We start from the raw sequence: 22,619 nt of genomic DNA on the forward strand, positions 1-22,619 counted from the left end.
TCTCGGGTCTGTCTTCAGACTTTTCTCTGTGTACTTGATCCAAAAACAAAACACACTTTGGAACATTGCCATATACGGATGCGAAGCGTGGATAATGAAGCAAAAAGGTAAAGAAATGATAGTAGCATTTGTAGGGAAAATGATAGGCCATATAATCCGACATGACGAATTTTTATATTTTATACTAAAGGAAAAAAAATTTTTGTTCAAACAATGAGTAACCTCCCATAAAACATGTTAAATAGCGTAAATAACGTTTTTTACATACTAAGGCCGACAGTAAGAAATCGCATGGGTAACTTAATGGTACAAAATGGCAAAATTAAAAGAAATGGTTGGACGACGTATAAAACAACACCAGACTATTTAAAGATGTTTTATTAATATATAACCACTCCTGACATTTCCGAGATAAATACATTCCATGATTGTATCAACATTCAATACAGTCCATACGAATGATAACTACTACACGCCTAGCGGAAACACCGTCCGATCTACGGGCGCATGTTTCCGTTAGTCGATAACTTAACATTGTAGATTGTTCGGCGCGACGCTGTGTTGCCAGTTAATTTAGACGATTTATCCTAAGCTTTCAGCGCAGTGTCGTGTCGAAGGGTATTTTCGATTTAAAGGCTAGGCTCTTCACTGTGCGGTGAAGGTAGAGATGAAGTCGGTAACGAGCTTCTTGAGAGTGGCATCTGATTCTGGGGTGATCTGTCCGTCCTTGGCGATGGTGGACAGCAGGCCCTGGTGGCTGGTCTTGATGTGCTCGGTGAAGGCCTTCTCGAAAGCGGTGATCTTGCTGGGGTCCAGTTTGTCAAGGTGACCACGGACACCACAGTAGATGATGGCGACCTGACAATACAACACAGAATGGTAAATGGTACATAGAAGACAGGTGGATTTCCTATGATAAATTACTTTTGCCTATCAATTTTTTCGTATGTCCTATTAATGTTCGTGAATAACTTTTCTGGGAATAACCTTAAGTAACGGTTACTCTTGAAGACGGAGTCAATCAAAATCTTTTCTATCATAGAACATCGGTATGGCAGTACATATTTAATCTTTTATTCATACAACATCGGTATATATTTACCTGCTCCTCAATAGCCATGGGCACGTACTGGCCCTGCTTCAACAGCTCAGTAAGTCGCATGCCACGGTTGAGCAGCTGCTGCGTGGCGGCGTCCAGGTCGGAACCGAACTGGGCGAAAGCGGCCACCTCACGGTACTGAGCCAACTCCAGCTTCATGGAACCGGCCACCTGGAATAAGAAGATAGATTTGAAGGAAATTCTGAATGCTTATGTTGTTTAGTTTTCCTTTTACCTGTTATTCCTAGATTTATATCCAAAAATGTGACTTATAAAAAAGTTATGTTTTTAACATGTAATGGTTGTTTTTTCTTTTCTTTCTAACCTTGATCAATAAAAAAAACAGGATAAGAAATAAATATTAGGAGATATGACCAAATCCCTACCTGTTTCATGGCCTTGGTCTGGGCAGCTGACCCTACACGGGACACAGACAGACCCACGTTGATGGCTGGCCGGATGCCCTTGTAGAACAACTCGGTCTCCAAGAAGATCTGACCATCTGTGATGGAGATCACGTTGGTGGGAATGTAAGCAGACACATCTCCGGCCTGGGTCTCAATGACTGGCAGAGCAGTCAGGGAACCACCGCCCATCTTGTCGGACCTGTAAAAAAAATATAAAATAAGTTAGCCTCCATATAAATATGTCTGCTTTTTTAAGTAACTGTGATTACAGGTATCACAAGGGAGCAAAGCTTTAGATTGATCACGGTTACACATACAGGCACATAACTAAACTCTCTTTTTCTTTGAGGATAACACACTTAATGGAATAAGAGAGAAGATACTTTTTGTTGAGTAGTAACTGTTAAAGTACTTACATCTTGGCGGCACGCTCGAGCAGACGGGAGTGGAGGTAGAACACATCACCAGGGTAGGCCTCACGACCGGGGGGACGACGCAGCAGCAGAGACATCTACAACAATTGTTCATTTATAGGCAAGTTCATAAGACTGACTGGGTTAAGAAGGATAACTGACAATACCAACAATTAAATAGAAAGATGATTTGCCATCCAAACACAGACATGCAGTCGATTTTGGTTTACATTAGGTATATCTTAAATCAAGAAAGGTTTAATAAGGGATAGAATATTTTCTTTTGAGCTTCGTTCAACAACAAATAATGTAGACTAAGACCAGATAGTGAAATGGAAGCGAATCTTATTCAAACGAAGTTTTGACAGCTATACCAAAATCATTTAAATAAAATGCTGTGAACATTTCGGTTGTTTAATTCTTTGCACCTATTTGTAAGGAACACATAAAATAACTTTACCTGGCGGTAGGCCACGGCCTGTTTGGACAAGTCATCGTAGATGATGAGGGCGTGCTTGCCGTTGTCTCTGAAGAACTCTCCCATGGCGCAGCCGGAGTACGGCGCCAGGTACTGCAGGGGCGCCGCGTCGGAGGCAGTGGCGGACACGATGATAGTGTAGTTGATGGCACCTGTGGAGTTAAAATACTTGATGTACTTAATGTATTTCAAACTCAAAGGCTTGAGCTGGGGAAAGCCCTCATAAAGACAAGGCAAGAAAATGTTCTCTTATCTCTCTCGTAATTAAAGGAAGGAATCTTCTTTTAGATGTTGTTAAAGGCAACTTATCTGAGTAACTTGTAATCTCACTCATTACGCTGTTTATAAGAGCCACTTCTAAACTATGAAACAACTGAGGAGGAATCAGGCTAATATTATTTTATTATCAAAGGTTAATTAAAATTATTATCTACTTATCAGTCATAACTAAATTATCTTACCGGGGCAGTCTACTAGACATTAATATAGATTAGGTCCTGGAAAACTACCTAGAAAACTACATAGGAACTTCTGTTAAACTGCACCAAAGCAAAGTTGCAGACAAGTTGTTAGAATATGCATTTTCAGTGATGTTCTGGTGAAATTACTGCCTTTGCCCTTTTTCTATGATGCTTGTGTTCAATAACGGGTCCAGGAAATAGCAAGTTCATAAAAAATAATTTTATAACACGTAACTGACCAGCATCAGTCAACCTCTTCACGATCTGGGCCACGGTGGACCTCTTCTGTCCGATGGCAACGTAGATGCAGTACAGCTTCTTCTTCTCATCATCTCCCTTGTTGAACCGCTGCTGGTTGATGATGGTGTCGATGGCCAGGGCGGTTTTGCCGGTCTGACGATCGCCGATGATCAACTCACGCTGACCACGACCGATTGGTACCAGGGAATCTACGGCCTTGATACCTGGTTGATTACATAACATTTGGTTACATAAAACATTATTTCTGACTATTATTATAATTTTATATTCATACTAATTATGTATAATCCCTCATTGTCATTATTTTTTATTATCACAAAAATTTCCACATAGCTTTTACATAGTTACCATAAAAAGCTAAAATTTTTTTTTTAATTTTATCTTTGAACGCAATGAGTCTTCAGTCTACTCAGTCCATTATAGTGGCATATGCCATTGTTGATTTATCTCTTAGATAAATTGGTTGACTGTTAATTAAATATCAGATTAAATCTCTGCCATTTAATTTTTACAAAATAAAATGAAAATGTTTTTTTTAATCATGTTCGTTTTTAAGTATATTTACTTGTAAAATAAAACTCGTCTATAAGGATATCTACTAACCAGTCTGCATAGGCTCTCGCACAGACACGCGGGGGATGATACCTGGGGCTTTGATACCCACTCGCATGCGGCTCTTGGTGTCGACGGGACCCTTGCCGTCGATGGCGTTACCTGGGAAAGTTATTAAATTTTTCTTTAGTAAATAAAAATATACATTTTATTTTTCATCCTATCACAAAATGGCCAGTTATTTTTTTTTCCATGAAGGTCATACAAAACGTATTTACATTTAAAATATCTCCCTTTAAAAAAAAAAAAATAGAAAGAAATATAATTTCTATTGACTTGTCAATTCACAACATATAAAACACTGAGAAAGTAAATATATATGTGCATATCATAACAGGCCTGGCTAATTGAAGATTAACAATATCTTACAAAAAATTTGTCATTTAGATTCCTTTTGTGATCTAGTAGTGCATAAGAGAGGGTTTCCCAAAATTCCCACAGGAACAGCAATTAACATGATTTTGCGTTTGTGCGGTTGGAGCTGCAAACATCCTCTACTACAAATATAAAACAATATAGGTGTCATGTTACCCAGAGCGTCCACGACACGTCCGAGCAGCTGCTCGCCCACGGGGACATCCACGATGGCTCCGGTACGCTTGACAATGTCACCCTCCTTGATAAGCTTGTCGTTACCGAACACTACCACACCCACGTTGTCAGGCTCCAAGTTGAGAGCCATACCCTAAAATTGTTGGTAGAAATAAATATATAATACTATTTAAATTATTTTCATTTTCATGAGAATTTCAAAATCTACTATAGTAACTGTGTCCTTTTTAGTGGTTAATGTTGTACAGCACTCTTTGTCATAAGCAGTAAGATGGATTTTTAGATGCTTGAAGAGCCTTAGTACATGTACTTTATTAAAGGATGAGCAGTCATTTTATTTATGACAATGTGCATAAAACTTTGATCACCTGGTATGTCTATTTTAAGTTGGAAGAGGATTTTTAAGGCAGGTTTAGATCTACAAATGCTACCTGTGAGAAGTCAGGTCAGTTCGCTAGCTTTAAATATAAAATTTATGTAAATGGAACAAACCTTGAGGCCGGAGGAGAATTCCACCATCTCCTCAGCCTGGATGTTCTTCAATCCATAGACACGGGCGATACCGTCACCGATGCTTAACACTCTGCCGGTCTCTTCCAAGTCGGCCTGCAAAAAAAGTATTGTTTTTTTAATATATTTGGTCTTGGTATGATTCCTACAAGTTTTAAACTGACAGTACTGAAACCATTATCAAAAAATAAAATGGGATAAAATTACCATTAGACTTCCTTAATCTCTAACTGCAACCTTGTAAGGTTCAATTGTATTTTCATTATCTTAAACAATCACTACTTTATGTAACAAGGATATGTAAAGTGCTGTCATTTTAGATAGTTTTTTTGATTTCCTTGAATATTTTGACATCTTTGTCCAAATATTGAATAAATTTGTTCTTGAATGCTCTGTTCTTAAAGAAACAATAAGTAAGTATAAATATGTAATAAGTAACTACAAATATGTACCCAAATGATAAGTCACAGAATATGTATGGTAGTTTCGGTGGAAACTAAAATATAACTTTAAGAGTTCACTCTTTTTATTAGAATTGAAGATGTTTTTTATAATCACTAAATTAATTTTAATTCATTGAACCTTTATCATTGCAGAACCTAAAATTACAAAATGTTTTATAGGTAAATAATTGCTACAAAATAAGCCAGGTTATATAAAATTTATTTAATGATTAAAACTTAATTAGTAATCGTTTAAAAACAGCCATAACCTAAAATCCAATAGATGTTTATGTAACATGACATACTGACCTTGGGTGCGGCACCGAGGATTCTCTCCTCCAGGATCTGGGAGATTTCGGCCGCCCGTTGTGGTGCCGACACATGCAGCTTGCGGGAGGCGACAGCAACCGCTGGCGCCGCCACTTTCGACACCTACCAGCCATTACCAAAATATTCAATTTATCTACAATCCAATTGGATATCACATTTCCTTGCACTTATCACTCTTTAAGGAGCTAAACACTTTGATCGTAAAAATATTCTCACAACACATACATACTGAAACTAATCAGGTTATACTCTGGTCACCCGCTATTACATAACACTTATCTGTGGGATCGAACTCCAAAATATGATCAAAAATATACTTTTTTCACTTTAAATCTTTTAATAGGGATAGATAAATACACTGGTTAGTATAAAAGTTACAAAATCTGTGCTATTTTACTAAATCTGTCGAATGAATGCAATGGTTACATTGGACATTATAGCCGGGATGTAAAAAATTAAGGTTTTGGACAGAAATCAAATACTAATATTAAGGTAAAATCGATAATATTACCTGGGATGCAGCATTAGGTAGACGCCTGGCCACGGAAGAGGCCAAACGAGCGGAGATAAGCGACATTTTCACGAAATATTATTTTTATGGCAGGTCTCAAAGCCCAAGTGGTTCTCCGCTCGTCTCTCGTTGCGGTAGAACCGGAAGTGACACAATCGATATTTGTCTGTGGTTCATGCGCAGTGATATTTCTGTTTAGAAATCAAAATATGAAGTATCTAACTCAATTTTTTTTATTGAAATATTTTTTTGAATTAAAGAGATAATTTCCTATCGATTGTCTAATTATAAGTAGGAATATCTTTTTCTAATTAAAATCATTAATTGAAAAACAATATCTGCAAATTTTTCGTAACAAACATTTTGAGCGAAAGTTGGATATCAGTCGTGTTGCCAGAATAACATGAAAAAACTCAGATTATTTATAGGTGTATCTCTACATACCAACGTTTACAATTTTTATTTCATATTCATATCTTTTCCACAAGGTAGAAATGTCTATTTATTAGTCAAAATTGGTTGATAAAACCGGTTTTTTTTTTCTTTTATAGAGGTAAATTCTTTTGCGTGAAACTTTCGTAAAGACAAAAATAAAGTCTATGGTCAAACAAATGTCAGCCAGCTGATGTTGACATTTTTTTGTTTGATGGTTGGTTGTCAGACAGATTGTTGATTATATTTCTACTATTTTCTGCGATATGATGTGATGATGATTTTGAATACATTAACTAGTTGTTTTCGCGGTTATAATATACATCTTTATCATAATTCTTTGACAAATACGGTTCAATGAACATTTGCCTTAAGTGTAATGGCTATATTCGAAAGCCCATCTCAAACAAAAGTTATTGTTGATGATACCGAAAAACTGATTTGTGTTGTTGAAAATGCACAAAATATCAACAAACATACTGTAAGTTAAATCAGCATTTACGTTATGATGATACGACCTACATCATTTCTACTCATTGCTTACTTGGAACGATTTTAAATCCATGTAACCTTAGAATAATTTGCTTAGTCAAGTATAATCGTATTTAATTACACAGCCTAGTCTGGTGTTAGTTAGAGATCAACTTCATAGCATAGTACGCATTGTGGTCTCTTCTCTATCCACCTATTATATATTTGTATTGAATTTTATATTACTATTTTATTAAAGTTTATTTTACTTTTTAATGACAATGGTTTTAGGAATATATTTTACGGATCCAAAGAGGCCCCAATAAGGAGAACAAGTGGAATGTGTCACGGAGGTACAGAGACTTCGCTGCGCTGCATGCCAGCCTACACCAGGCCAACATTGACCTACCTCTCCCACCAAAGAAACTTATTGGGAACATGCAACCATCGTTTATTGCGGAGAGACAAATTGCATTACAGGTTAGTCCATTTATATTTGTGAATAATTGTATGTCCTCTATAATTAAATGATTATCTCATGTTTATTTAAAAATGAATTTGTATGTTGTTGTGATTTAACATAATATTCAATTTGTTGAAACAAGAAGATGAATTATGCCAAAAAAAAGTATATAAACACATTTTTTTTTCACAAATTCTTCTTACATTCTAGTCTTCTAACAAGTTGGCAAAAGCATAAAAGCCTCCAAATTGGCCATGTTTCTTAATTTGATAAATTCTTAATAAATAATTACTCTTATTCCAGAATTACATTAATGAGGTGCTGAAACATGATATACTGGCTCTGTCAGTTCAAGTGAGGAGTTTTTTGGATCCCAAGAATTACACTTTATCTATTGCAGGTAATCATCATCAGCAAATATCTCTGCCTACCAATACAAAGCAAGGCCAAAAGGCCACTCATATTATTGTAATGTGTAATTTGTATTTTTGTTTGCACATAGTTCTTGCAATATTAGTAAAATACATTGTATGTTTAACTTCAGAACAAGCACTGCAGACAATATCAATCGCATTGCGAGGTGATGGTCGATATGAACTTAGAACCCCGCTGCCTGGCATTGGTTGGAGGATACGGAAACATTACTTTTTAGTGAGTTAAAGTTATTAATTTTAATAAAAGACATGAGTGGCAAACTGTGTAGACCACTGAAGTGATATACCTAGATTTTAGATTCACTTTATTTACACAACAATATTATTTTAATCTGAGAGACCTGTTTTTGCTCTACAAAGATAACCTGTCTTTGTTTCCAGACATGGGTGGTAACATTGACATCTGAATGTCATTTTCTTATCAAGTAGGTTACAAGTATATTGCAGATATAAAATTATTAATTTAGATTTTTCTGTTTTTCATTACCAGTTTCTGAGAGTCCACTAAAAATTTTAAAGGTTTTGTTAAATTAGAATTCTAGGTATTTATATGTGATCTCTCAACTTTCCCAAAATTTTGTACTGAAATCACTAACGTTAAACACCATCTGTCAATCATCCCGAAGAAAATGATGCGCTCAGCCAATAGCAGCAGATTGGAGCATAAATACAACCGCCGACTTAACATCGTCGGAGCCGCTGTTCCCCAGGCATCCTAGCCTAGCGGAAGATCTTACCTTTGTGGCGGTTGAGCCGAATCATCACTCTCACTACAATATAATTGAAATCCATATAATTATTTGAAAATGAAATCGAAAAAAAAGTTGAATGTAATGAATGAACTTGGAATTCTTCTTTTAGGCGATGGGCTAGTAACCTGTCACTATTTGAATCTCAATTCCATCATATAACATACATTATACTGAGCGTTGGCTTTTCAGTCTTTTCAAGACTGTTGGCTCTGTCTACCCTGCAAGGCATTAATACGGGACTATATGTGTGTATGTAATATCTTGCAGCAGTTTCAACCATTCTATCATCCTTAGAACCAGCAGTTTGTACTGTGTGTTGATATGTCAGTCAATCAGTGTCTTCTTTTATATATTTAGATTTCATTACATACTTTTCAATACTTATCAACAACATTGTTAGCCCTACATCCGTTATATTATTAAATCATTTTGTTTTGATAGTGCAATAAATAATATTCCCTTCTCTGTTAAATTTATAAATTCAAACTAATGTTGGTAAATAACTTCGAAAATAGTATTTGGCCGAAGTGGGATTTGAACTTGTGCCTTTCTGTATCAACGACCGACGCTCATACAATATTAAATTTACATACATACATATAACCATGTCTATATCCCTTGCAGGGTAGACAAAGCCAACAATTTTGAAAAGACTGATAGGCCACGTTCAGCAGCTAAATTATAGAATTGAGATTTAAATAGTGACAAGTTGCTAGTCCATCGCCTGTAAGAAAGAAGTTCATAAGCCTATCTCTTAGTCGCCTTTTAAAACATCCATGGGAAAGAGATGGAGTGGTCCTATTATTTTTTCTATTGGTGTCGAGAACCGCACGGCACTGCGTTTAATTTATAAGTATGTTTATAGGTAAACGACATTGACAGCAAATCGAGTTGTATTTTGTCCTGGCAGAACTACGGGCCGGACAGACATCTTAGCGACAAGGAGCTACAGACAGCGTGCAAGAGCTTACTTAACTTATCTGTAAGTGACTTTTATTTGTTAATTCCTTTTACGCTATTCTGAGGTGTTCAGACTATCCTCAGCTAATATGTATTTTGAACCAAAATGTCTTTTTTGTTTCAGCATCCATTCATAGATCCTATATTATCCATACATAACTTAGAATCTGGTGCATACACAGTAAGAAAGGTGCACGAGGGCGGTAGTTTAAGAGATATATTATACGGCACGGACTATACTAAAAGTAACTTATCCAAGTACGGGAATCCAAAGGTGCGGAGGCCGTTCACGCACGGGCAGATCGCGCATTACGGATACCAGATATTGGTCGCATTGAAGTTCTTACACGATAAGGGGATATATCATGGTAAGTAATTGATATTTTCTTTTGTTTAATTAATTGTAAGTTGTAATTTTAAATATAAACATATACAAATTATTCATATATTGAAATTCTCTTCATATGGATCAAAATTATTGAAACTGCTGCAAATATATAAGTACTTACTTGCTAACCAGTTAACATAGAATATGTTTATCCTTTCCCGTGCGAATTTCACATAAACCTATTTAAGTGTTCCTTTACATCCAAAGATACTTTTTCTGATGTACAGTTTTAGTCGATTACTTAATAACTTCAAATGTAAACTACAATGTAAACAAGTAGTGAAAATAACAATATAACTCCATTTTCAGGTCACATCCACCCCGGCAACATAGCAATAGAGAACCAAAGAGTGCTACTAATGGACATTGAGAACAGTTTATTGGGCGGCGCCTGTTTATACCGGCCGAAGCTGTTGCAATGCAGAGCTTCGACGTCTGTGGCCGTGGACACGTACTGCTTCGGTCTCACATTGTATGAGATGGCCTTCGCAGAACCTTTGGACACGCATTATAGGGATTACTACCCGGAAGGGATATCTGATGATTTAGGTTAGTTTTTCATGTTATGTTTTGCTGATAGTCTTCAAAACAGTTTGGTGAAGGGTGCATGTGTTTACTGGCCGAAGTTTTTGCAATACAGATCTTCAACGGTCCAAGCGGTCGACAATTAATGGTTTGGTCTCACTTTGTATGAAATGGGCTTTGCAGAACCTTTGGACACGCATTATAAGGACTATTACCCAGAAGGGATATTTAAAGTATAAGTACCTTTTTAAATCAAATAAGTTTTAGCGCGGGTTTCTCTTCCGTCGGAAGTGCCAGAAAAATTCTATGTTATCCCTAAAGGTTTTTTCTATTTGTATACAAAATTTCATTAAAATCGGTTCAGTAATTTATGAGTTTATTCGTTACAGACATTTAAAAATAACAATCTTTTCTCTTTATTATTAGTGTGGTCTAGAGAAAAGATTTATAAATTTTCAAGAAGTTTTTTCGTTCGTGTATTGTTTTTAATTTCGAGTTCTTCAAAAAGCTGACATATATGACAAACTGAGAATGCAATCTCGAATATTTTATTATGAAACACAGAATCAAAGGTTAAAAAAATAAAACCTTTTGTTTATTTATTTAGGTATAATTAAATCAATACATTTCCAGAATCAGTACTCCGCCTCTGCCTATCCCGAACGGCGTCAAAACACGGCGGGCCGACGCTTACGCACCTACTAGCTCACCCGATGTTTGCGCGTGCGCCGCTCAACGGCTTGTCGGCCATGCCAGATGACGACCGCGCACATTTGAAGTTTCCCACTGCACTGAAGGAGGAATTGAAGGCAGGAGTCGCGGCTTTTGAAGCTAGGCTGAAAAGTGAACAGAAATTAGTAAGTTTTTAATACTTTGCTGTAAAATATCACAGGTTGGTCCTTCGAGCCGGACTAATTATGAAAAAAATATTACCTAAATGGTAGTTGTTAAGAATTATTTGATGTTTTGGAAGATTTGGTTCAAAAATAAAAATATGACTAAAAATTAAAATGTTGTTTTAGGTTAGAAATGCAAGAAGAGAAGTGAGAATACAAGAGATTTTAGGGTCAGAAGAAGAATTGCGGAAACAGAAACGAAGATCGGTAAGTAACATTTGAACCAAACTTGACGTACGATTTCCGTCAGAGTAGAGTATGCACTACATCTATTTCAATATCTATATATAAAATTTGATCACGAAATCTCAAAAACTGCTGAGGCAATAACCATGAAATTTGACAGGAAGGTTTATTGTAACTTAGAGACGTCCGCTAAGAATGATTTTTGGAAATTTCCGCCGGTCGAGAGATAACGGGATATTTTCAAATACCTACATACATATCCCTTATGAGGGAGGCAAAAGTATTATATAGACTGAAAGGATACATTCAGCTTTTCCAATACCTAAATGTACGTGGTTAATTTGCAGAAGAAACGAGACAGTATGTGGAAGTCGACATCGTCTCTAGCCGAGACAGTGAGATCACATAGTGGCAGCACTGCTTCTTCTCCCACGCCGCCTGCGATCTGTGAGTTTAATTTTTAACTTCAATTTTTTTAACTAAAATAAGGAGGAGATTCTCAATTTGACCGTAACGTTTTTTTTTAAGTCTGTTTCTTTTTATTATTCCTTAGACACTTTTTGCATATAAACGAGATATTTTTTTAAAAGTCTCCTTCCTATTGGCAATAGTCCCGGTTACATCTTTCTCTCTTTGGAGATTGGTTACATACCAATAATCCACTATGGGTTAGGTTGCAGGGGGCAAAGGTTGCGAAGGTCAAAAAACCTGACTCATCCAATCCAGGATCATGGTCAGATAGGCGAGGATTTAACCGGGATTAACGCTGGGAGAAAGAAGAAGACGATGTTATTTTAGGATGTCGTTGGCGTGTCAGAGTAGTTTCTGACAGATTTTTGAGCTGTCCACGGGCGTCAAACCATTCGACCACAGACTTTGAATTTTAATAGCGTTGCTCTTCAAGTCAGATTATTAATTTATTTATTCAAGTAGGTGCAACAACAATGTTTATCTACAACATTCAACGATACATATAAAAAAATCGTTCTTATATACCACCAATAACAGGATACGCAACGTTCACCATAAACAAAAAAAAATATGTTAAAATTTTATCAAAAATAATAATGTTAATCGTTGATGTGGTTGAGAACAGCTTTCGTTTAACCCTTCGTAAGCTTTAGGCCGTATCCGGGCATGTACTAGGAATGCTTTGTTCCGGATCCGTCCAAATGCACTCGTCGTAGTTTTTACACAAATATAATATCTAATAACAAGAAATAAGGTGTTTTATTATTTGAAATGTATTTCTAACGAATGAAGCCGTCATAGACAACTGTCAAATATGAATTTCATCCGTTCATTTAGCTAACCAAGTCATTTCAAATTGTGACTTCGTTGTGTTGCAAAGTGACTGAAGAACGTGTGAGAAAACTCGTCTTTTTTGGCTGTAATTACAAACAGGTATGTAAATGTTTTTATTTCGTTATTATATAGTTACTTTCGAAGCAATTACGTGTAAAAGTTTATAGATTTAGTAAAAAAAGAAGGATTTTAGCTTTTTCAAAAGTAGATGGAGTGTGTTACATATTTCTTTCGTGTTAGTTTATGCATTATATCCAATACCTCTGTAATGGATATAATTGGTTTTAGATAGTAAATTTATTATACTATTGAAATACACTAACTTTTTTACAATAAATACATGGATTTTGTAAATATCTTATATTTTTCAAGACTGAGAATCCGTTACACGCACACATACGCACTATGTCCGCCATCTTACTTGTGTCGTACACTGTCTGTGTATTGTATCGCGACGCTAATATACAGCATGCTTTCAAAAGCCTCTGTGATTTATTCATTGATTGAAACTAAATCTACGAAATTTATTTTATTGGTTTTAGTCAAAATGTCGTTTGGTTTTGATGACATGATGTCATGATAGTTGGGAGATGGTATACAGGATCTACGCTCCGGTAACTCGTATCGCGCTGTGTTTTAGCTCGTTAGTTTTGTCTCCGTGAGCACTTTCTGATGAAGTGACATCGAGGGTCTGATGATGCAGTCGGAAGGTGGTATACAGGATCTACGCTCCGGTAACTCGTATCGCGCTGTGTTTTAGCTCGTCAGTTTTGTCTCAGTGAGCACTTTCTGATGAAGTGACATCGAGGGTCTGATGATGCAGTCGGAAGGTGGTATACAGGATCTATGCTCCGGTAACTCGTATCGCGCTGTGTTTTAGCTCGTTAGTTTTGTCTCCGTGAGCACTTTCTGATGAAGTGACATCGAGGGTCTGATGATGCAGTCGGAAGGTGGTATACAGGATCTACGCTCCGGTAACTCGTATCGCGCTGTGTTTTAGCTCGTCAGTTTTGTCTCAGTGAGCACTTTCTGATGAAGTGACATCGAGGGTCTGATGATGCAGTCGGAAGGTGGTATACAGTATACAGGATCTACGCTCCGGTAACTCGTATCGCGCTGTGTTTTAGCTCGTTAGTTTTGTCTCCGTGAGCACTTTCTGATGAAGTGACATCGAGGGTCTGATGATGCAGTCGGAAGGTGGTATACAGTATACAGGATCTATGCTCCGGTAACTCGTATCGCGCTGTGTTTTAGCTCGTTAGTTTTGTCTCCGTGAGCACTTTCTGATGAAGTGACATCGAGGGTCTGATGATGCAGTCGGAAGGTGGTATACAGGATCTACGCTCCGGTAACTCGTATCGCGCTGTGTTTTAGCTCGTTAGTTTTGTCTCCGTGAGCACTTTCTGATGACATCGATGTCTGGTTTGAATACATGCTAATAATTTTATTTTATTGACAGATTAAAATGGAACCCCAAACCCCAAGTACTTCCAGAAGCATGTTTGTCGGCTTGGAGGTGACTAGAACTCCTCAGGGATCCCTTATTCGGGGCAGAGATGTAGTCTTGGAGACATCTGGATCAGGGAGGATTAGAGTATGTTATTTTCCAGTTTTGTTAACTTTCCCTTTTACTTTAAAAACAAAAACTGATTATTTCGTATATTTTATTACAGCCTTGGCGGCCCCAAAATTTATCTGTGGAAGGCGAAGCCATAGAGATCGTGGATGAGTTGGTCCATGGCGGCGAAAAAGTAGCTGCTGTAAGAATGGTTTTCTTTTTTTTGATAACTTTAGTAGATGTTCAACTTTTTTTTAACTACCAAGATAATAATATGTCGAGATGTATACTAACTTATTGCTCACTTATTGATGTCTATTGTAAGGATTATCGAAACAAAATATTACCTATTATCACAACATGCAATGTTATTTACAAAATAATTATTTTTTAGGTACCAGAGGAACGTACGAAAGGTCAGCCGCGTAATCTTTTTGGCCGAGAACCTGTAAGTTTCATTTTCATAACACTCTTTGAAAGTATAAATTACTTGCATTGAGAAAGGGATTTTTATTTATTGCCGCTCTCATCGTGCACCGGACTATCTGATAGAAATCTAGTCCATCCAGTAACTAAGGTAATGTAACTAAGGGTGTTTGGTTTGTGCTTCAATAACACAATTCTGCTAAAATTGGCAATGCGGTATGAATGTATTGTAACTTCATTGATATAAAGGTGTTTGGTGTATGCTCAATAACGTAATTCAGCGAAATTGGCAATATGGCATGAATATATTGAAAGTTAATTGAATAAAAATGAACAGGAATCTCTATTCCTGTTCATCGTTGGGATACACTAATTATTCCTTTTTATAAAAATATTGTGGTTGGCATCTCTAACAATACCCGCTTTTGTTATGTTTGTGTGTATGCTTGCATGTGGTTTAGGGTTTGGTTTTTTTAATAGGATGAAGACATACTGGATCCTGAGCTGGCTGAAGAATTAGCCATCGACTCTGGAAGTGATGAGGATGCCGAGGAAGAATTGACTCTCGATCAGTTACAGCAGATGTTGGAATCAGATGACGATTTTATTGAAGATGAAGTTAGTGAGGAGCCATTGACTTGGTCATCTGATTTTAACGAATTTAGAGGGGTCAGGGAGGACTTCAACGAAGAAGCTGGTCCTAAAATTGAGGGAACAAGTCCTTTAGGCTTGTTTACTCAAATTTGGGACCAGCCTCTGATGGATTCTATTGTCCACGAAACGAATCATTACGCTTGGGAAACAATAACCGGTTTCTTTGAAACCGGAGACTCCATGCCAAGTAAATCTCGCATGAACGACTGGGTGGAAACTTCGGTTTCCGAACTATATAGGCTTATAGGTGTGATGATATTTATGTCAATATGTGTAAGAAGTAGGTTAGAGGAATATTGGATGACGGGTGTGATGGGTATGCCGGAGTTTCGAAAACTGATGTCAAGGGATCATTACGTAATGCTCTTAAAATTTTTGCACTTTACTGATAACAACAACATACATGTACAGGGGCGTGATAAGAAAATAGCTAAAATAAAACCTATTATAGATTATTTAAATAAAAAATTCCAGTCCATTTACGTGCCTCACAGAGAAGTATCGATAGACGAATCGTTGCTGCTTTGGAAGGGTCATTTAAGCTGGAAACAATGCATTCGTTCCAAAGCAGCTCGATTCGGTATCAAAAGTTATGAACTCTGTGAGGCCGTAACTGGATACGTAGTAAATTTAATTTTGTATGCCGGCAAAGGCACGACAACTGCAGAAACGGTTTACGGGTTTACTACATCCACTGCCAAAATAGTCCTTGAGCTTTTCAAGAACTATTTAGGCAAGGGATATACCCTGTTCATGGACAATTTTTATAATTCTGTTCCTCTGACCCAATTTCTAAAAAAACATAAAACTGACGTAGTCGGTACTCTGAACCGTCGCCGAAAAGACACGCCCGTAGAAATCCAAAATTTGCAGGATAAAAGGATGGCTAGGGGTAGTGTGGTAAGTAGACACTGTGGTGATGTATCCGTCATAGCATGGAAAGATGTGAAGCTTGTCACCACTGTATCTACTTACCACAAAACAGATATGGCTCCAGGGCACAGGGCTGGCCAACCCTGCTCCAAACCAGTCGTGGTCCATGAATATAATAAATACATGGGAGGCGTCGATCTCAAAGATCAAAAGCTAAGCATGTATTTATTAGAAAGAAAGAGGGGAATCAAATGGTATATTAAAGTTTTTAGACGTCTTTTAAATATATCTATTTTAAATGCATATATTATATATTGTGCTAACATTGGCCAGCATAAAAAAATGACTCACCGCCAATTTCGTTTCAAGCTTGCTGAAGAGCTCTGCTTAGAATTCGGACAAAACGTCTCCTCACGTTCGCGCCAGGTCCCCATCCCCACCTGTAGCAGGCTGAACAGGGATTTTAATCATTTCCCTGTTCATAATGAGGTGACCGAGGAGCGAACCAAAAAACAAGATAAATTTAAGAGGGGACGTTGTGTTAGATGCAGGCAAAAATGTAACATCGCGTGCAGTCATTGCACGGTGTATATTTGTGTTGGCCAATGTTGGCTTGAGTATCATACTTTAGAAAATCTATAGTTTGTAAATTACTTCTGTAGTTACATATATATAAAATATATAATTAAATATTATCTATTTATTTATATTAGTTATATATTTATATAAAATGTGTGATGTAGTAGTCAACACACCAGACTGCTACTTCCAGGTCTCGGGTTCGATCCCCAGTCAGGTCAAGTTGGTAAATTATCTTTTTCATATTGACTTCTGATCTTGGGTGTTTATCTATTTATGTATACATTATTTTATTTTTAAATATTAATATTAGGATTATTGTTTAAAAATACTTTTTTCTCTTTGATCCCTTCTTTCTTAGGACTGCACTGGTTTGGTCTACGGGTTATAAGATACATAGAATGAATATACAAATAAAATAAAAAAAAAAAAAATTCAAAGCCCTTCAGGCGAGTAGGCGACCAATACTGTTGAAAAGAGTTTCTTTCGGCGTTTCTTCTCTTGCAGTGGTCGGTTACGAAGCGCTAGTAGTCTTTAGCTTTGAAAGAATTAATAATTTTAAATTTGAGTTTTGAATACATATCTATTTAATTTATCTAAATCGATAATTTTTACATGTAATTTGACGTAAAAAAGTGCCTACAAAGGCCTATTTTCTGAATAAACGTTTGAGTTTGGTTACAGTCGGCTTGAGCTCGATCGAACGCATGCGTGTTTTGAGTCCAAACATGCTTTGTTTAAAATTTAAGTTGACGTCATTTAGAGACACTGCTGCAGTGCAGTTTGGTGCCTATTCTTCTGTTATCCTATTCTTCACTTGCGCTTCTGAATTTGTGTAAACTTTTTTGCATATGAATATTCTGCAGACTGTTTAAATAACACCCTTTTAAAACGTTGTTGTTATCAGTAAAGTGAAATGATGGGAATCTAAAATTTCGATTCCTACGCAAAATTTTTTTGTTTAATTTGAATTCATAATTCATTAAAAATAAGTATTTTTTTTTACAAAACAACCGACTTCAACACTATTCCCTATCTCAAAAATTACTGAACCGATTTTGATGAAAGTATTTTTTTTCAATAAGTCTTTATATATTACATAGTTCTTATCATTATAGATTTATTGAAAAAAAAAACTTATCAAAAACAGTTCAGTAATTATTTTTACAAAATTGTAATTTTATTTTTATTTTTTCATTGGTAAAAATAATTCCTAGTATGTACTATGAATCATTGGTAAAAATAATTACTAGTATGTACTATGAATTGAATAGGTTTAGAGTAGTGGAAACCAATAAACATTGTACATTTTTGTATTCCAATAAAAGAAACATTTTAATCAACATTTTATTTTTATTTTTACAAGACACTCTTTTCCAAATTACTAACGTGCACAACTAAAAACAAACATCCTGTAGATATGCCCAGATCCGACCTAAAGCAGTTAGACAAACATTGACAGTGGACGGATACGGCCATCAGCAGTTAGGCGTTAACCACATGCCGCCATTTTGTCCAGATACGGCCATCAGCAGACAAGCAAGGCAAACAAGTCACGCACACAGACATACATTTTTCTAGTTTTTGGCTATGGTTTTTCGCTCATTTTCTCTAGGCAAGCTATATATGTCTGATATAAAAACGAAACTACAATTTTTCGTGTTTGCCACACTGCCCTTACAGTTGAGCAAAGACAAATGTAAGTGAATGAACGAGCCAATTGAAAAAATGATAGTTTTCTAGGTAAGTTTTCAGTTTTTAGTAGAAATATACTATTTTAAGACATTTAGATACATTTTACTTGTTGTTTTGTGAAGCCAAATACATTATTTACGATTACAATGCCTCAAATAAATCTACATTTCAATATTTTCATGGTAATAGAAGTATAAAGTTTGCGTTGTAGAAGTTGCAAAATGGCGAAATCGTGATTCTTACTGGATTATTTGTGAAGACGATTTTAGAGAATTTTACTTGGGACATAATAACTTTTTGGCACCATTAAATTCCTCAATTATTGGACTTTGTGGAATAGTAAACAAAAACAGAATATATGAAAGATGTAAATTGCAAAATCAGTAAAATATTTACAATGGATAATTTTTCGGTAAGTTTTGAATTCAGTGACCTAAATATAATAAACGCAAGTGTTTTTTCGCATCAAAATTTATTGCATATGATTCTTCATTTATATATCTTTAAAAAAAAATAAATTTTTGGGTAGGTCCCAAATAATTATATACAGATATACAACAAAATCTAAGACACTGCGCGCCCGTCCGCCGCGGCGCTTGAACGCCGCAGACGAGGTGCGCAGTTTGCGTATAGCCGCCGCAGCTGAAGGGTTAAAGAATATAATGAGGCTATTGTCAAATATGTCCAAATTTCGATTGACGGACTCATTTTTGTTATCACGTGATACGGGATAGCGATAGTTTTTCGCGCGATAATAACGACGTCGCGCGAGCTTTACTGCAGGAGCGTGGCTTACCAGATTAGTACCTGCTGGTCAGATTATAAAGTGGACTTAATATTACAGCGGCAGAAGCAAGCGGGTCTAGCTCTATCACGGCCGCGGGCCCCGTCTCGCCGGTGTCGAGCCCCGCGTGCGACTCCCGCGGAGCCCTACTCGACGCCATCTGCTCCTTCGACAAGTCCCGCCTCGCCAGGGTGCACTCGCGGTGAGAACCCGCCACTTTCATTGTGTGAATTTTGACGATGAAAGTGAGAAAGTTTTCATAAATACAAAAGCGAAATAAGTTCACTCTCCCATATAAGATAGATCAATATGTTTTTATGGAAACCTTGAGCAGGTTCATCATCCAAACGTGCTATTAAAATTTCCGTAACCAATGTAAATTCACCATGTATACACGATCTGGTGGTCTATTCACGGACGAGGAATGTTTTATCTGTCTTCGATCTTTAGGTACTGATATGAAAGTGAACAATCTTGATACGTATTTTTCTTGAAATATACATTTCTAAAATAATTTAATTTATTATGCGATCTGTTATATTATTTTGATTAGATAAAACATTGCCTTTTCAACGTTAGTGAATGGGAGCTGGCGTTGACAAGGGCTATATTTAAAAAAGACTATTTATATGACGTGAAACGGGAAAGCGATAGTTTTTCGCGAGCCGTGCTACGAAGTGATGTATCTGATGCGCCCAAACGTTGATAAGGCGCATGTCTATTTTCGTACTTTAACAACTCTGCCCTGGTATAACTAAAATGCCGTTATCTGCCAAATCCTTGTTTTTAGTAAAACGTCAAAAACTGCGGTAAAAATTTAAACTGATGCCATTCATCAATGAGAACGCCTGTTTATGACTTAAAGGTACCAAAAAGTCGTATATACAGATCGAAAGAAATTTTTTTTTCTTATTTTACTGGTAAAAAAGGTGTAAATCCTGATGTCAGATAACGGCATTTTAGTTATACCACGGCAGAACTTTCTCTCTTTGTCTCACTCTGAAAGTAACCAAAAAGATAGAGACAAGAACACATATGCCTTATCAACGTACAGCTGCCTGCAGAGAAACATGACCCCCTTATTATACAAACAAACAAAGAAATGGCGGGAGGTGGTTAAGGTTTTTGCAGTCGACCAAGTTAGATATATATTTTATCTTCTCTATATCTATATGATTTCCGTTATAAAAGAGAAAGGAGTAGAAGTAGTAGAGGAGGAAATAAAGACATACACTCGTTAATAAATTTACTTTTTGCGTACTTAACAATAAAAGACCAATCCAGTGTAAACGTACAATAACTAAGATAAAATTAATGACAAATTAAGAAGACAACATGGCTTTTATATGTCGTAAATTAATGTCGATTTAATTTTTTAAATTATCTTAACAACACCAGTGGCGTTCTGCAACGCGGTTACATCTTAAGAGTATTAAATTTAAAATAAATGAGCAACATTGAATTTTTAGATAGGTTAGATCCGTACAAATATTTTAGAAAGCGATTTGGCCAAGGATTCTAAACAAATTTTATATATAATAAGTTGTTGAATTCTGAAAACCAATTTTCAACTTCTCAAGGATCAAGATTTTAAGATTCCGATAAAATACAACTGTTGCATTTTTAACGCTAAACTACATTTGAATGCATGATTAATCAGAAATTTGTTTTCATTTTTTGTTATACTTATTCAACGAAAAGTTGTTAATTCATTGTTTAGGATTGATCGCCAAACCCACATATAAAATATTTGTTCTTGTTAGAGAATTACCGGCAAAAATGTAAATAATTAACCACTTGTTCTAGAGAGATGATTTATTATATCCTATATGGATATTAAAGCGAAGCGTGTTGATGTTTTCAGAACACAACCTAAAGCTTAATTTTGTGAAATGACAGTTTACAGTCATCATAATAGTGGACTATGCGATTTAGAGATTAATGAGGTCTGTATATATATTTATCATAAAATTGGTTGCTAATTGAAAATAAGATCTCGTTTAAGCGTTGCCTAAGGATGCGTCTACATGTGCTTATTTTACGGAACAAAATACCAAAGTATTTTTTAATAAGTAAAATTTTTAACACCATTTATTAGCAGATGATAGCATTCCATTTATAAAAATAAACAAGCTAATTTGTTATCAATCAATGAACTTAGATATGTATAATGTGTTTTAGTTCAGAAAGGCTTTAGCCAAATCTGCAATGCAATATCTGCTGTACAGTACAAGACGAAGGTAGATAGTTTTATAAAGAAAAAATATGTATTATTAGTATATTATCGGACAAAGCAACTACGAAGTTCTCAGAAAAGGGTTCAAACCAAAAGAGTAGCCAATCATTTAAGATAGGTAGGACTTTTATAATGAAAAAAAATATATATATGGTATGTTCCATATCTCAAATTTTATACGTACTAAGGCTATTTCATAGCTGTAGAATATTTTATTTATATTTTTTAAGTACCTTTTTTTAAGTCACCTATAGTTTAGTTTATAACCAATGTTAGCGAAATACATAAACAGCAGCGTCTCAAAAAATATGTAGCAATTGCTTTATACTCCGCCGAAAACATATTCATATAAAATGAGTACATTACTACCTTCATAATTTAATTTGTCGCTGTTATGCTTCCTTTGGTCAAACTATAAAAACCCCTTTCCAACATTATGTAATGTATAAAGCTTATTTATCATGTAGCATTTATATAACATTAAGTTGAAAGTGATATAACGACTGGTCAGTCAATGTTATAATTTAAATTGGTTTATTGAAATTATTTAACATGTATTGTTAGCTACGTAGAAGCTTTAACGTTTAGTATAAATTACATTAATTATTAATGTTTATTATTTTTGTTGTAAGTTTAAGAAAAATATAAAAAGTTGCTGTAATATTTGTTTTATTTACAGACCCGTGGGGCTGCTCACGAACTTTGAAAAGGCATGTTCTCTCTTTTCATTTCTTCGGTTCTGATGGACATTCCTGACCATTGAGATACGCCTTATTAGCGTTCGTGAATAGCCCCACACTTTGTCGTTACTCACACATATAAAGAACGCGTGATACAAAAGAAGATAACATTAGGTGCGTATTCCACTTGAGTAAATTCTGACATTCAGGTTGATAGACAGACATAAAGGTTGTTTTACTTGTCT

At 35.9% G+C, this 22,619-nt stretch overlaps 3 protein-coding genes across 5 annotated transcripts; 2 read left to right on the top strand and 1 right to left on the bottom strand.

Annotated features, from left to right (window-relative positions):
• Positions 1-360: 360 nt before the first annotated feature.
• On the bottom strand, positions 361-6,237 carry LOC106132747 (ATP synthase subunit alpha, mitochondrial). The gene is made up of 11 exons (XM_013332267.2): positions 6,078-6,237; positions 5,546-5,668; positions 4,776-4,889; positions 4,263-4,416; positions 3,723-3,833; positions 3,098-3,322; positions 2,380-2,549; positions 1,923-2,017; positions 1,486-1,705; positions 1,103-1,270; positions 361-858 (listed from the first exon to the last, which is right to left on the bottom strand). The coding sequence occupies exons 1-11, from the start codon at positions 6,141-6,143 to the stop codon at positions 646-648; spliced, it is 1,659 nt and encodes a 552-aa protein (XP_013187721.1). The 5' UTR covers positions 6,144-6,237; the 3' UTR covers positions 361-645.
• Positions 6,238-6,727: 490 nt separating this feature from the next.
• LOC106132591 (PX domain-containing protein kinase-like protein) lies at positions 6,728-22,603 on the top strand. The gene is made up of 11 exons (XM_013332041.2): positions 6,728-6,990; positions 7,272-7,460; positions 7,747-7,843; positions 7,988-8,094; positions 9,495-9,611; positions 9,714-9,957; positions 10,287-10,526; positions 11,136-11,359; positions 11,525-11,605; positions 11,932-12,031; positions 19,519-22,603. The coding sequence occupies exons 1-11, from the start codon at positions 6,889-6,891 to the stop codon at positions 19,662-19,664; spliced, it is 1,647 nt and encodes a 548-aa protein (XP_013187495.2). The 5' UTR covers positions 6,728-6,888; the 3' UTR covers positions 19,665-22,603.
• LOC132902851 (piggyBac transposable element-derived protein 4-like) lies at positions 12,697-17,485 on the top strand. Of its 3 annotated transcripts, XM_060949518.1 has the most exons (4): positions 12,697-12,988; positions 14,349-14,483; positions 14,563-14,649; positions 14,842-17,485. In XM_060949518.1, the coding sequence occupies exon 4, from the start codon at positions 15,456-15,458 to the stop codon at positions 17,040-17,042; it is 1,587 nt and encodes a 528-aa protein (XP_060805501.1). In that variant the 5' UTR covers positions 12,697-12,988; positions 14,349-14,483; positions 14,563-14,649; positions 14,842-15,455; the 3' UTR covers positions 17,043-17,485. The 3 variants fall into 3 exon arrangements, with proteins under 3 accessions (XP_060805501.1, XP_060805502.1, XP_060805500.1); XM_060949517.1 differs by lacking the exon at positions 12,697-12,988 and having other exon boundaries at positions 14,122-14,483; XM_060949519.1 differs by lacking the exon at positions 12,697-12,988 and having other exon boundaries at positions 14,117-14,483; positions 14,563-17,485.
• Positions 22,604-22,619: the final 16 nt, after the last annotated feature.

This window comes from Amyelois transitella, chromosome 19, assembly GCF_032362555.1.
Source record: "Amyelois transitella isolate CPQ chromosome 19, ilAmyTran1.1, whole genome shotgun sequence".
Lineage (NCBI taxonomy): Eukaryota > Metazoa > Arthropoda > Insecta > Lepidoptera > Pyralidae > Amyelois > Amyelois transitella.